This window comes from Panicum virgatum, chromosome 8K (genome assembly GCF_016808335.1).
Source record: "Panicum virgatum strain AP13 chromosome 8K, P.virgatum_v5, whole genome shotgun sequence".
In the NCBI taxonomy this organism is placed as follows: domain Eukaryota; kingdom Viridiplantae; phylum Streptophyta; class Magnoliopsida; order Poales; family Poaceae; genus Panicum; species Panicum virgatum.
Window position 1 is genome coordinate 50,267,533 of NC_053143.1, and position 15,546 is coordinate 50,283,078.

At 47.9% G+C, this 15,546-nt stretch overlaps 2 protein-coding genes across 2 annotated transcripts; both read left to right on the forward strand.

Annotated features, from left to right (window-relative positions):
* The first annotated feature begins 2,221 nt into the window (after nucleotides 1–2,221).
* LOC120645909 (protein FAR-RED IMPAIRED RESPONSE 1-like) lies at nucleotides 2,222–4,936 on the forward strand. The gene is made up of 6 exons (XM_039922624.1): nucleotides 2,222–2,476; nucleotides 3,047–3,303; nucleotides 3,382–3,440; nucleotides 3,570–3,661; nucleotides 3,779–4,337; nucleotides 4,725–4,936. The coding sequence occupies exons 1-6, from the start codon at nucleotides 2,222–2,224 to the stop codon at nucleotides 4,934–4,936; spliced, it is 1,434 nt and encodes a 477-aa protein (XP_039778558.1).
* A 7,012-nt stretch (nucleotides 4,937–11,948) lies between these two features.
* Nucleotides 11,949–15,076, forward strand: LOC120645065. The gene is made up of 2 exons (XM_039921809.1): nucleotides 11,949–13,175; nucleotides 13,287–15,076. Exons 1-2 carry the CDS (start codon nucleotides 12,067–12,069, stop codon nucleotides 14,896–14,898), a joined length of 2,721 nt encoding a protein of 906 aa, XP_039777743.1. The 5' UTR covers nucleotides 11,949–12,066; the 3' UTR covers nucleotides 14,899–15,076.
* The last annotated feature ends 470 nt before the right edge of the window (nucleotides 15,077–15,546 follow it).

A 15,546-nucleotide genomic window follows, 5' to 3' on the forward strand; every position in this document is an offset into this window, starting at 1 on the left:
CTCTCTCACAAAAGAGATATGCAAGAGGTGGCTGCCCACAACAGCCCTCAACATATATAAACGCTGGTCAAAAAATTAAAAGGCACTTACATGAAATACACAACCCAAATACCCCTTGGAGGTAAAACCGTCCAAATATTTTTCGAAGCATCGGACGAATACGACGTCTTCACGACTTTACTTCACCTCGACGCTAGCTTCGTGATGACACCATGCGCCCTCCATCACCATCATCACAACACGTTTAGCTCGTTTCCTACCTCGAGCTGGCTCGTTTAGGTCGTGAGCCAGCTCAAAAAAATGCTAGCAGGCACCATCCATGGCGCGGGCAGAGTTGCGATGCCTGCGGCGAACATGGGGTTGAGGTACCTAGACTACATCGTGAGCGTAGAGGAGAGCTTGCTGATGGAGGCGCTGGGCCGGAGCACCCGGCGCTGAGGGACCCCGACTCCATCCACCGCAGCGGCTGGGCCAGGTCTTTGAGCTCTACCTCGTGAGGGAGAAGGTCCGCATGCAGCAGAACTACATGCGCACAGAGCCGATCAGATCTTGGGGAGGGATGAGGGGCCGCACGGCCACACGGCACGGCTGCAAGACCGGACGCCTGAGCGAGGGCCGCAGCGCAGGCTGCGCCGCCCGTTTGCCTGGCTGGAGGGGCGGAGGCCGCATGCGGGTAGGCGGCGGCGCGGTGGTGGCCAGCAGGGACGGCTGACAGGCGATGCGGTAACGGGTTGACGGCGAGGGTCGAGTTGGGGTCTCGCGACTCTCATCGTCTCGGTATCTCGGGGAGATGGGGAATCGGGGATTCGGAGGACTCTCGGGCGGCGGTGGCGGAGGGAGTCAAATTGATTATAGATTTTCTTTTCAATTAGTAATATATTGACTCTACATTATTATTTTTTTCTAAAAATACATCTTTTGCCATAAATATGATATTTTCGTTTAAAAATTTTCATATGAATATAAAATACTTTTTACTTTGTTTTTCAAAAGTACGCGTGGCACGCATCTATTCTATTTAGACTGTTTCAGAATCCAATACAATATTATGTTATGGTGGATAGATAATGAATGTTAGTGTTTTAAAAATATATGCGTGCCGTGGGGGACTGCTGTATTAGAAAGATAAGGGATGGGGAAGGGGAGAGAAAAGAAAAGACGAAAAAGGAATGTGATGGAAAGAGAAGAATATTTTATGGACCCGGCTATCCTACGGCCGGCCGTAAAACTAGCATCCGGTACGGCCTTCCTATTTTTGGAAAAAAACTACTAATCGTAACATATGTACTTTCCTAATCAGGCCTGCCCACATGGTCCCAGCGACCCGCAACAGATTTGGGGGGGGGGGGGGGGGTTCACGTGGTCCTAGCAGCACGCGGCTAGTTTTGGCGGCAAAAGAAAGTCTGGTCCCCACACCATCCACCCCCGTCTCCCGCCGAAATAAAAAGCTTTCTTGCAGCCCCCGTTTCCTTGACGAAACCCCAGCCCCCGTCCTTCCAGGCGCCGCCTCCCCCTGACGAGACACCGGCAACAAGGCAAATTTGCTCAAAAACAGATGGCGAAAAGGAGATTGATTCAATAGAAAAAGCAGAGAAAAAAGCATCAGACAAAAAAAAGGTACGTATGCACACAAACTGCTATGTCTAGTGTGCTCCATAGATCTGAATAGATCTGCATATATCTGAATAGGAGAACAGATTTCATACTAAGCTGCTTAGATCCACAAATTTACTTGAGCATCTCAATAGGGTTGTGGCAAAGTTGGTTCTAAGATGCGTAGATCACTATAGACACAAGTTTACTTGAGCATTCCAATAGAACAGAGCTGGTAGTAGGCTAGGCTGCGTGGATATGTATGTACTCAAATTTACTTGACCAGAAAGAAGTCGGTTTGATGCCAAATCTGCTTAATGATAAGACCATCTTGCCTGACCTTTTGTTGAACTTTTGTTCCAGTACTGCAAAAACAAAAAAGAAAATGGCATAAGCATGTTAGCTTACAGATTGAGAAAAAAACGAGGAAAATAAAAGTAAAGTAATGAAGCATGATTGAAATGTTAGCAAACTGGAAATAGAAAAAAGCATTTTCACCCATCTACACATGGTTGCCAACTTGTTAGATTTTTCATACAGATGCGAAAATGTTTTTTAGGGAAAAAATGCTGGTACAAAGTATTGTATTCTGCTTATTTGCTTAATGAAAATGAGGCTTGCAAGCACCATGGATTTGAACAAGCCTCCCCCAGAATTTGATTATGATTTCTTAGATGGAGTTGAATCAAATCCTTCCTATTGCACCCAAGCAACCCCAGCTATTTCAAGTTTACAGGTCCAAACACATCAAACAGACCAGGGTGTTGGGGGCACTCTGATTGCTGATGGTGAACACCAAGATGCTCACGGTTTTGCTGTCAATACTGAAGAAGCTATTGGTGATGGTGTTCTTGAGGAAATTGTAGAAGGAGTTGTGGAAGAGGTTTGGCTAACACCTCCAGTGCCATACACAATTCAGACGTTTAGCTCTAAGCAGGAGGCAAGGGAGTTCTACAACTCATATGCAAAAAGAATTGGCTTTTCTATCCGTACAAGCACTACACGCCTTTCGAGCTTGTCAAGGGAGCAAAACAAGGTTCAATTTGTATGTAACAAAGAAGGACGGGGAGGAAGGTCAAAGAAGATCAAGGGACTGTTGTTTCTGATGATAGCAATTATGATGAAGAAGACTCAGAACCGGAAGATGGTAATGATGGTTCAGTTAAGAAAAAAAAGCTTGACGGTAGCAAGAAGAGAAAAGGGGGAGAAGATGCAGCATACAGACTGCAAGGCATGGATGGTTGTCAAGTTAATTGCTGATAGGTGGCATGTAATATACTTTGCACCAGACCACAACCATGATCTTGTTGTGAAGCCATCACTGAAAAAATTCCTAAGGTCTCACAAAGGGATACCTAAAGAGGAAAAGGAATTCATTGCATTGCTGCACGGGTGCAACTTGAGCACTGGTTGGATAATGCAATTGATGAATGAGTTTTATGGTTCTGCGCAGCTAGTTCCATATGAGGGGAAAGATGTTGGCAACTTCCGCTCCACTATTAGAAGAACAGAAAAGTACAAGGATGTGCAGGAAACCTTGGACTACTTTAGAGAGCTGGAACAAGAAGATCCAGAATTTTTCTACAAAATTAAGCTTGATGCTGACCACAGGGTTGAGTGCCTATTTTGGGTTGATAGTGCTGCAAGGCATGCCTACATTGAATCTTATAGTGATTTGGTCTCTTTTGATGCTACCTACATGACGAACATGTATGACATGCCATTTACTCCATTTATTAGTATCAATAAGCATGGGTAATCATTCATGTTGGGTTGTGCCTTCATAAGGGATGAGAAAACTCCTAGCTACATCTGGTTGTTTGAGACATTCCTAGAGGCAATGAAAGGTAAATCGCCAGTGAGCATTATCACTGATCAGGATGCAGCTATGAGGGCTGCAATCACGCAAGTTTTTCCCAACACAAACCACAGAAATTGCCGATGGCATATAATGGATAAGTTTTCTGGAACAATAGGGCCTATACTAGACAAGGATGAAGAACTAAGAGATGACTTCAAAGAATGCTTGAACTACACTGTTACTCCGGATGAGTTTGAAACAAAATGGGTGGAGATGATAAACAAATATCATTTGGGAGATGATGTGCATTTTTAGCACCTCTATGCGATCCGGAGCAGCTTTGTCCCAGCTTACTACATGCACTGTTTTTACCCCTTCCTGCAGTCAACTCAGAGAAGCGAGGTGTTCAATGCTGTTCTGAAAAAGTATGTGAATCCCAACATGTCTGTTCTGCATTTTGTTAAACAATATCAAAAGATTCAGGATAAGTTCCTTGTTGCTCAGGATGGTCAAGACTTTAGGACAGATGACAAGGCAAGAAGGAGGTGGTCGAAATATCCTATCGAGAGGCATGCAGCAAGTGTGTATACCAAAAATCTTTTCTACAAGTTCTCAAAGGAGTTTGAGAAAAATGCAGAGTATGATGTGAAACCTAAAGGTCAATTCCATTATTGGTTAGTGCCAAACAACAATTTTGTTTATGGGTATGGTAAAAGGAACTACCTTGTGACAGCACTTGAGGAAGAGGAAAGTTACTGCTGCGAGTACAGCAAAGTTGATAGAGATGGAATGTTGTGTTGCCATATATTGAAAGTGATGACAAGATTGGGTGTGAAGGCTATTCCTCAGCGGTACATATTGAAAAGATGGACACAAGAAGCGGTCCCTGACAATGAGGGTGATGCGCCTAATGCCCATGTGCAAGCAGATTTCATAGCGCGTGGTATGCCATTGAACAACAAAAAGACTGTGTGGTTTACCAATCTCTCTACATCATTTGCAAAATTGGCAGTTGAGGGCTGTGCATCAAAGGAGGTGTATACTATTATGGACAATCACATAAAACAGATTCGAATTGAGGTTGATGAAGTTAAGAAAAGGAAGAAGAAAAACACGCAGAGGGGGCGCAAATGCAAGCATATATCCCTGAACCTGAAGCACTTAATAGTGTGCCTGCTGGTCCTGGTGCATCTGAAAATGAAAGTTTATTGGCTCCCATCCCAACTGGTAAGAAATAAAAAAAGACATTGTAATATTTCCCAAACCACCCAACCCAACCACGCACGCACCTAACCCCCCCCCCCCTTGATGAAAAAAAATTTGCATGCAGATAAGAGCAGTAGTGCCCCTGAGGACAATCCTGCTGAATTGGCTGGTCCAGTTGCAATACCAGAAAGTGTGAGTAACCCCCCCGAGGTCAAAAGTGAAAGGGCGCAAGAAGGAGAAAAGACTAAAGAAGGGGATGAATGCAGAATCGAAGAGGCAGAACAAGTGCGGGATCTGCAGGTTGACTGGTCACAATGCTGCAAAGTGCAGCAGTAAAAAGGAAATAGAGGATGGAAAGTTAGGGGCCTAGGGTGGGGTGTACATATAGCTGTGATATCTTACAAACTGTAACTTAGTCAATACAGGGTGTTGGGAAAAAAAGAGTGCAATTGCCTATTGCATAGAATGGAAATGCTTGTGCGGTGCTTAAATGTTGCCTATTGCAGATAATAGAAATGCTTGTACGGTTCTTATATTATACCTATTGAGACGAACAGAAAAAGTTGGGAACATGCAGCTAGATTTTGTGTTAATTTGCATTTTTCTTTGTAATGAAATGCCACTAAGAATATGAAAACACAGCTATATCTTTGTTTGATGGAGAACAAACAGCTACATTTTTGTGTAGGATAGCCTGATGCTTTGTACTAAAATGATTACGAGAATGTGAGAAACCACGTACCTATGCCAAGTTTAAGATGTCTTCCCAGTCCGTGTCATTTTCATCATAGCTGAGCCACTTGTGTGTTGACATCTTCCTTATATTCATGATATCTTTCTCTTGTAAAAGGGGGACTATGCACCCATCCCAATACTCAGCATTCATGAGCATGTGGAAGCCACAGTCGTGGCTGTGTGTAAAAAAAATGAGGAAACATATATATTAGTAGCATACATGTGTGGCAGATTACTTAAAACGAAGAGGGTTAGGGGGCCAGGGTGGTTGCTTACTTGTTTCTCTGCTGTGGGACTGCAATATTGACAAGTTCGTACTTCTCAATTGTGCCATCATAATATGTTCTCCACAGCGTCTTTATGCAATTGACGATCTTATTGCAGCAGTCTGCAAGCTTTTTATCTTCCAAGGTTCTCATAGAATCTAGTACTTCAAATCTATTATTGCGTAGATTCAGCACAATCAGAAAGTAGTGCCCTGAGTGTTCATCAGCCTCAACCAGCTTCTGTAGGACTGGGAATAGAATCTGAAAAAAAAGAAATTTTTGTTCACCATTATGTTAAGTTGACGGTGCGAGGGGAGTGAGGGGAGGGGGGAGAACACATGCATCTTTGCATGAGTCGGATGCACTATTACATACTATTTGCCTGTGATGTAGGTGGTTTGTCTCCTTACTAAATACATCTTTGATCGCTGCCATTCCAGTTTGATTTTGTTGCAGCAACGTCTGCATGCACATGTGATGGATCAGACTTGAAAAAAATGCCTCCCAAGAAAAAGGCTAAAAAATGCCTTAGTAGAGATACTAAATTACATGGAGGGGACTCACTGAAACATAGAGTGGGAGTACACGTCTCGAGGCTGCCCTTGTCTTCTTGCCGTTAATGACATAGATGCCAACCTCGGCGACTGTGTTCTTCAACCTCCCTGTGGGTTTTACAGACTCCACAAGATGCCCGAGCGTAACATACGTGAAATGGTAATTGATTATGATTACGCTGAAAAAAAAGAGATAGTCAAAAACACAAAAATGATGTGGTGTAAAAAACCATGTTTTGTTTTGATGAAAAATGAAAAAAGAGAGCATGTGAGTAAGTCATAGAAGTTTACATACTTGCTGCTCCTCGACCTGGTGGCCATTCCTGTGAACTTGCAGACAGCATCATATACTTTGCAGATCTCCTTTGAGCATTTGAATGACATTCTCCTTGGTGCAATTTCAACATATGGAGATTGCAGAGCTGCAGCCATTTTGAATGCTCTTCTTGGTGCAAGTGTATACTCGGGTGTGATGGAAGAATCACCCTCTAGTGATGCGCCGGTTGGTATCCCTCTCGCCTGAGGAGTAGGCTCTGCATTCATGGTCACTATTGTTGCTGCTTGATGCTTGCTGCTTGATGCTTCATTACCATTCTTGCTTGCGGGGAGTCCTGTAGTTGGTGTGGTTGATGTTGAGCCAACTTTGAGCTTTGCCTTCGCTTGTTCATGCTTCCGAATCGCTTCTGCTTCAAACCTTTCAAACACCTCAATGGGTAAGCCGTCCAGAGACCATGCAGAACCTTGATCTGTGTGTGGCAATTCTGTAATGTCAGATGAAAACAACACTTACTGTAAAAAAAAATTCTATTGCATCATTGTTGCTTGGTGGGATGAGTTGGTTTGTCTGATGAGGTCAATTAGTTTGCCTATTTAATGTAACATTACTACCAAACATGATAGAAAGGTGGGATGTAAAGAAATTAAGTGACAAAGGTGGATAGCGCATACCAGGTGGGTCGAGGTCAATTGTTGGTGGTGTTGTCTCTGCTGCTTGCTTTAGCAGTGTTCTGCGTGTTGCTTGTGCTGGTGGCGTGGGCTCTTCAATTGACAACATTATATCAAATGAAGGGGGAGGGAAATCCCAAGAGCGCACCTTAGCACCGCTTGTTGTCTGTAGCTGAACATTAGCTGGGGTTGTAGCTATTTCTCTGTCTTCCTGCTTGCTTGCTGCTGCATTTGTGTTTGCTGGCTTGTTGGGACTGATTACTGCTTGCACTGCATCTTTGGCTGGAGTACTATCCCTAATGCTGCAGTTTATGTTGCCATTGGTCTTGTCGACTTCATCTACCCTGGTTGGGGGCTCTGGCAGCTTTAACCTTGCATGTCTACTTTCAGGATTGCCTAATTTCTTCACTGTTGGATTCTGTTGTGCTGGTGGGGCTATGACTTCTAATGGAGCAAAGTCTTTATATTCACCAGATTGTATCCTTTTAAGCCTGCTGCTAAGTGGGACAAGATCTTCGCTGTCATCCATCGATGGTTCCTCACCAGCAGTGTCTCTATGGTCAGGGGCATCATCGGGTGCATCCTCAAGATCTGGGTCTAAGCTCTCATTGTCGCTACTCACATCTGGTTCATCCTCAAAATCCGTTCCAATACTTCCATTGTCGCTGCTTGTATCTGGTTCTTCATCATCTTCATAGTTGAGCTCATCTTCTTCGTAATCAGGATCTTCCTCGGTATCCTCTTCATCTTCATGATGATCGACTATCCTGTTCCGCTTGGACCTTCTCAAGCTTGGTCTAGCTGATTCTTCTTCATGATTCACTGCCCTTTTCCGCTTAGATCTTCTCAAGCTTGCTGTGGCTGAATCATCTGTTGCAGCCATTTCTTGGATGAATGTTCCTAGTGCCTCTGTAACACTGCTAAGAACTTTGCTTAAAGCTTCACACATTTTCCTTTTCTTCTGCAAAAAAGTGGACAGTAAATACGGTTAATATGGAAAATTGCTTAATGCATAAAGTTAAAAATCATTTGCAGGTGCATTGATTTGCTTGCTGGGTGACATTAGAATTGCTTGGGGGTGTGGCTGATTGCTCATGCTGCAAAAAAAAAAAAAGACAAGGGGGGCGGGGCTTGCTGCGCATACCTCTGGGGGCAACTGTCTTGGTTCTTTTGATGTTACAAATCTACTGATATCGTCCATCTGTAAGGCGGATCCTGCCCCAACGGAGTGACATGATTCTTTTAGCTGAAAAGAAAGTTTATCATGTGTTAGAGGGGTGTCAGGGGGGAGGGGGCGGGGAAAAAAAGAGATAGAACTGAGAATCCATATGACTGTTTTTTCGTACCTTCAGTCTGCCAAAACTTCCATCACGGTTTGTGTCCAACTTAATGACCTGGTCCAACAGATTCCTCGTCCATGCAGTGATCCTTGGTCTACAAGTTGGAATTTGTAAATTCGGAACATCTAGCGAGTCCGCATACAAAATCTGCAAGAAAATGAACAAAATGGATCAACTAAGTGCAAAAATAATATCAAATATCAAAACAGCATGTAAAAAAATGTCTCCAAATGAATCTAAAAAACCCTTCACATAATTAAAACATACCACGAGTAGAAGAACACAACCCTTCACAGCATTTTGCTTGTTTATTTTCATAGCTGCAGCCTTAAGCTGATCAACCACAAACTGACACCAGTTGAAGCCCTTGACAGTTGAAGGGTGAACTAAAGCTGGGTAGCATCTGGGGCTGATTCCCAAGCTGGTGGGTGGGCATAGGAATGTTGAGATAGCAATCATCAGAAAGGACCTCAAGAAATCATCGTTTGCAGCCTTGTTTTGTTTCACCATTTCTGCTACTTGCTTGATCTTAGGTGCTGACCCTTGGATAATGCTATACTTGCTTTGAATGAAATTTGTTGCATCAACATCAAGCTCATATCTCACTTTGTCACCCTTGTTTGGAAACCCAAAAATATCAGCCACCGAATCTGCTGTGACTGGAATTCTGCCTCGACCTGGGAGAACTAGCTCTGAAGATTCAGCATCGAAACAGTGCACCATCAGCCAATTGGTGAATCTTGCTGGGATTGTGGGGCATTGAATCTGCAACAGCCCATCAAAATTGATATCACGAATCATCTTGCGCTGTTCATCAGTCAAGTGTGCATATAACTTGACGAGTCTTGCAGGGGACGCCCTGTTTCTTCGAGGCTGCACACATTTAAATGAAAAACATTTTGAAAAATGAAAAAGGTTGCCTAATCTGATTTATGAATTTACCTAGATCAAAATAGTATTATTATCTAGATCAGAAAAGGTATTGTTGCTAGATCTGAAAAAAATAATTAATCTAGCAAATATTTGAATGAAAAATTTGCCTAATCTGATGAATGAATTTGCCTAGATCCAGATAGTATTATTATCTACAACAAAAGAGTATTGTTGCCTAGATATGAAAAATATTTAATCTAGCAATATTTGAATGAAAAATTGCTTAATCTAATGAATGTATTTGCCTAGATCAGAATAATATTATTGCCTAAACAAAAATGTGAAGCAGAACATATTAGTAAAAAAAAGTGACGAGGGTGTGAAGCAGATATGTGACATACATCTTCGGATGATGTAGCCCGGCATTGCTGCTCTTTCTGTGCTCTTGGCATTGTAATTTCTGATTGCAAATACTCAGTGCTTGGTAGTTGCTGGGTGCCATGTTCAAGCTCAGAATAGTGTCCCAACAAAAAAAGATAGAGAAAAAGAAAAGAAAATGTAATCTATCAATTTTGTTAGCTGAATACTACTTTCCCATTCTAAGAGATATTGTTAGCTGAATGCATAGCAGAAATGAGATTTTGGATTTATCTCAGTACATCTTGGGATTGAAAAAAATGGAAAAAGGATGCTGAAGTAAATGTTGGCTGATTAGCACATTCTTGATCCAGAAAAAAAACATAATATCCCCTACCTCTATACACATCCCCAACAAAAGGTAGTACCAAACAAATAAGCCGATCACACTGATTTTACCTGACAAAAAAACCCAACTAAACACCCTAGAACATGCACTGTAACCCCTCCCTTAAAAAATCACTATCAAAAAAATGTAGCAGTTGCACTGACATTATAGGAGGGCAGTTGGACTCACCTTTTGTGAGCTTAATCCTGTAGCAGAGATCCTTCCACTGTATCCCCGCCTAAAAATGAGGAAAATCTACATGAGTATGTGAAATCTGAGGGGGGATGAATCTCAAAAACCAGCAGAGTTCCCTTCCTGGCCTGCTAGGCACTGCAGCAGTGAGAGGGGCATTGGCTGGGGGGGGGGGGGATTGGTGCGCGGCGCAGATGCTGCTAGTGGGAGCGCGGATTTAGGCGGCGGGCTAGGGTTAGGAATGCAGCGCAGCGGTCAGGGGGGGCTGAATGAGGATTTGGCGAAGGTCTGGGTGGTGCGTGGTGTGCTGATGGAGGTCGATTTTGGTCATGGTGAGATGCTGGGGTGGTGGATGGGGATTTGCAGCAGCAGCAGTGGAGAGAAAAATGAGAACGCAGGGGCTGGGAGACAATGGATGGGATACTCACATGCGTGCCTCCTCCTGCCGATTCGAAAATCGATGGCGTGTCCCCCTGGATCCCCCAGATCCCCCGCCGGCTCAGGCTCGATAGCTTCGAAGAACAAAGGGCAAAAAAAATGAAGAAAAATGTGGTAAAAAATGCTACAGATCAGAGATGCGAAAAGTCGCTAAGGAGAGATGCTCCCCCCCCCCTATTCTAATCAGTCTCCCTCCCCCCCTGCGGACTCCCATTTGCTTGGCTTGATAATCTCCACCAAAAACAACCACGCAATCCCCTCGCCTCGTCGTGGAAATCGAAAATGATGCGACGATAGCTGAGTAACAGGATGGAATTGACCTGAAATTAGTCTTCACTTGAGAATCCTGTTGATTCCCCGTTGGGGATCCGAACTTGCTCTGCGGTGGATGGAATTGACCTGAAATTAGTCTTCACTTGAGAATCCTGTTGATTCCCCGTTGGGGATCCGAACTTGCTCTGCGGTGGATGGGTGAATCGAGCGGTTGTTCGAGAGGATAGAGGAAATAGAGAGGAACCCTAGAGAGAGAATGAGAAGACGAAATGACCGGCGCGAGACCCAATGTTTTGAATAAAATTCCTCGCCGGGTTGTATAAGGTGGGGCCAGCCTGTCAGGGCGCGTGCGGCACGCACGACGCGTGATCGTTGGATGGCGACTGGACGGTGGATTGAACCGGCCGTACGAGCAGACGAAAAAACAGCCGGCCGGTATGAAGTCATTACCATATTTTATTATAGTTTTGTTGGTAGTATATCCCAACAATTTGGTGAAATAGAATAGAATGTATACATATATCCTCATCAGCTCCCACTTGGATTCATATACGATACGATTATAAATTTATAAATTTGTGTTAGCAAACGCGGTCCCAACTCCCATAGGCGCCAGTCACCAAAAAAAAACCCCTCTCCCATAGGGATTGAGATCCTCTGCAGTCGACTGCAGTGACCGACGAGTAGGCCTGATGGACGCCCGGACCCACATGCAGTGACAGTGGCACTTTGTAGTCGACTGCAGAGGAACTGATTCCCTCCCATAGGCGCCCGCGGAGCCCACTGCTGAGCCACCAGCTGCCGCTTGACGGGGGGAGACATCAGACATGGCTGACCTGGCCTCATGGTCAAGTCAACGCCCCCAACACCAACACGGTTTGCGCGGCGCCTGCGGCCGGAGCGTGAAGCTTCGTGGCAGAGCCGAGGCAGCTTCACTTCGAGCGAGCGACGCGCGCGGCGAGGTCAAGTCCTCGTCAAAAACAAATACTAAGACTCTCGCGCCTCTGCACGCCGCCGCATTTAAGTAGTAAGCTCAAGGCAGGCACCTTCTGCTCAGAGTGGCGAGCGAGCTCGTGGCGGCCGCATTTGACTAGGAGCGCGCGCAATGGCGGATTCCGGCGGCGTCCGCGGCGGCGTCGGTGGCGGCGGCGGCGGCGGCGTCGACTCGTGGGAGTACAAGCTGCGCAAGTACCTGCTGCTGCTGGCCACGCTGGTGGCCACCGTGACGTACGGCGCGGCGTTCAACCCGCCGGGGGGCGTGTGGCAGGGCGCCGACCCCGCCATCGAGCGCCTCACCGGCGACCCCATCATCCGGGAGACCAGCTACCGCCGCTACCTGGCCTTCTTCTACAGCAACGCCACGGCCTTCGCCTCCTCGCTCGTCGTCATCGTCCTCGTCCTCATCCTCTCCGTGCTGCACGAGGCTCACGAGCAGGCGGCGGGCACGGACAGGCCGCGCAACCTGGCGCCGCTGCGCATCCTCCGCGTCGTCATGGTGCTCGATCTCCTCAGCCTCATGGGGGCCTACGCCGCCGGCACGTTCCGGGACAGGCTCACGGCGACCTACTCCTCGGTCCTGCTCGCCGGCGTCGTCATCTACCTCCTGGTCCACACGGTGCTGGCCTCCTGCCCGCCGGACGAGGAGGAGAAGGACGGCAACGGCAGCAGCGCGGCCAAGAAGGAGGAGGCCGAGAAGAAGATGGCCAAGCTCCGCAAGGTGCTGATGCTGCTGGCCACGTTCGCGGTGAGCGTCACCTACGTGTCCGGGCTCAGCGCGCCGGGCGGCTTCTGGGCCGACGACGCCGGCGGCCACAAGCCGGGCGTCGCGATCCTCAGGGGCGGGCCGCACGACGCGCGCCTCAAGGCCTTCTTCGTCCTCAACACCACCGCCTTCGTCGCGTCCCTGCTCATCATCATCATCCTCCTGGACAAGAAGCTCTCCATCAGCCCAAACCTGCGCTCGTTCGAGCTCTACGGGTTCATCACCGTCGCGATCGTCGGCCTCGTCGGGGCCTACTCAGCCGGCAGCTGCCGCCACGTCGACACCACCGTCTATGTCAATTCTCTGGTCGGTGCTGTGATCGTCTTCATTCTCGCTCAAGCCGCCATCGTCAAGTTCTGCAAAGAAACCATCAAGGAGAGCTGCTTGTGGAAGCTGCTAGAAGGCATCCCTGGGAAGGTGTCAGGATGTCTGAGTGGCAATGGGGATGCCAGGTTAGTATTGACAGAGCTCTCTTCGTCCTTAATTGCAGTCAAATTTGGGATTCAATTCAAATTTCTCAGTAATTTAATTTTGAATTTTGATTCATTTGATTCATCATCCAGCGTTGAGAAGCAGCAAAGACAAGTGCTGGAGAGGGCTCGCTCCCTGGTTCTGCTGCTGGCCACTCTGGCAGCGGCCATCACCTACCAAGCAGGCCTGAACCCGCCGGGCGGCCTCTGGCAGGGCGACGACGCCGGCGGCCGCTACAAGGCCGGCGACCCGGTGCTGCTGACCACCAACCCCAGGAGGTACAAGGCCTTCTACTACTGCAACTCGACCGCCTTCGTGGCGTCCCTGCTCGCCATCGTCCTGGTCCGGATGAAGACCCTGCACCACCACAACGCCCTGGAGGCCGCCATGATACTGGACCTGCTGGGGCTCATCGGCGCCTACGCCGCCGGGAGCTGCCGGGACGTGACCACCTCCATCTACGCCATGGCCCTGGCCGGCGCCGTCTTGGTCTATGTGGTGATCCATGTCGTCCTCTTCACGCTGGACCACAACGAAGCTGCTGCTCCGGTGGTCAGCGGCAAGGAGAAAGAGGACCCGGTGGAGAAGAGGCGCAAGCGGCTGCTCCTCTTCGCGATCCTGGCGGCCACCATCACCTACCAGGCCGGGCTGACGCCGCCGAGCGGCTTCCTGGCCGGCGACGATCCAGCGACCGGGCGCCGCGCCGGCGACCCCGTCCTGCTCAACAACTACCCGCGCCGGTACACGGCCTTCTTCTATTGCAACTCGGTGAGCTTCATGCTGTCCATCGCGCTCATCATCCTCCTCGTCAACCCCAACCTGTACCGGCCGGCCATCCGGAGCAACGCGCTGTCCGTCTGCACGGCGGCGGGCATGAGCGGCATCATGGGCGCCTACGCCGCCGGCTGCACGCAGCACCTCAAGACATCCATCTACATCTTCGCGCTGGCGGGGTTCGTCCTCTTCGTGGTCATAGTGGCTGTTGTGTTCTGGGTGTTCCGTGATGATGACAAAGGCAAGCCAGCAGATGGATCGTCCTCCTCCTCCTCCCAAGGCAGAGCAGAGAAATCCAGTACCAATGAGGACTTGGAGAAGGGCAAGAACGACGACGCGGGGAAGAAAGCAGAGGAGGATGAGAAGGAGAAGAGGCGGCATGCAAAGCGCAAGTACCTGATGCTGCTGGGAATCCTGGTGGCGAGCGTGACCTACCAGGCCGGCCTGGCGCCGCCGGGCGGGTCTTGGCAGTCCGACGGCGGCGGGCACGCCGCCGGCGACCCGGTGATGCACGACAACCGGAGGCACCGCTACCTGGCCTTCTACTACAGCAACTCCACCTCGTTCGTGGCGTCCATCGTCGTCATCGTCCTGCTGCTGCCGCAGTCCCTGCACAAGGACGACAAGTGGGCGGCGTGGTGGCTCGGGGTGATGAACACGACGATCGTGTTGGACCTGCTCGGCCTCCTCATCGCCTACGCCGCCGGCTCCAGCCGGTCGTGGAAGACCGCCGGATACGTGTCGGCCCTCGTCATCGCCGTGCTGGCCTATTTCGTGGTCCACGTGGCGGTGTCGCGCTTCGTCAGGAGGGGGAGAGGTAAACAACGAGACAGCTCCGGCGACGGCGTCGACTCCACCCAGCACCACCAGCAGCAGCAGCAGCAGCAGCAGAAGAATGGACAGGCCGTTCAGCCCGCTCAAACTAACTGAAGCAAGCTGGGTGTTTGCGCAGTTTTCTTTCGGTGCCATTTTTGTAGGTTTGCGTGTTGTTTGTGTCTTGTTTTCTAGTATTACCCTTTTTCTCCCTCTTGACAGGTTTGTAGTTCTATGAGATGTAGTGGTGAATTGTGATGAGTATCGTCATGAGCATATTGATCTCTTTTTCCCTGCTGCAGCAGCTGCATTTTACCCTCTAAACAAACCTGAATCTGATTCCAGCGGATGCGAGATAACAAATGTCATTATTATATATCAACACTAATCTGCACAAGTACTCCAGTACAGTATTTTTTTAAAACATTTGACTAATCTCAACTCAACTGGCCAGACCAGGGTTCCTAACTTTGAGAAAATGATCTCTCGTATTTTTTAAAAGAAATCGCTGTATGCTCTCGATCGTCTATATATCTTTAGTGATAGACTGTCCCTGTCGTTGTTTAAAACAAAACGAAAAAAGAAGGCTCAAGTTGCATAATGTCAACCCATAACCGGATCGAGAGGTGCCAACAAACAGAGGACAGGCACATAAGGGGTTTTTTTTTCGGCCTGCGACAGCAGAGATTCATTGCATATGCTACTAGCATAAAACACAGTATATCAACCATAAAGCACCAACCACTTCCAATTCTGAGAGACGGA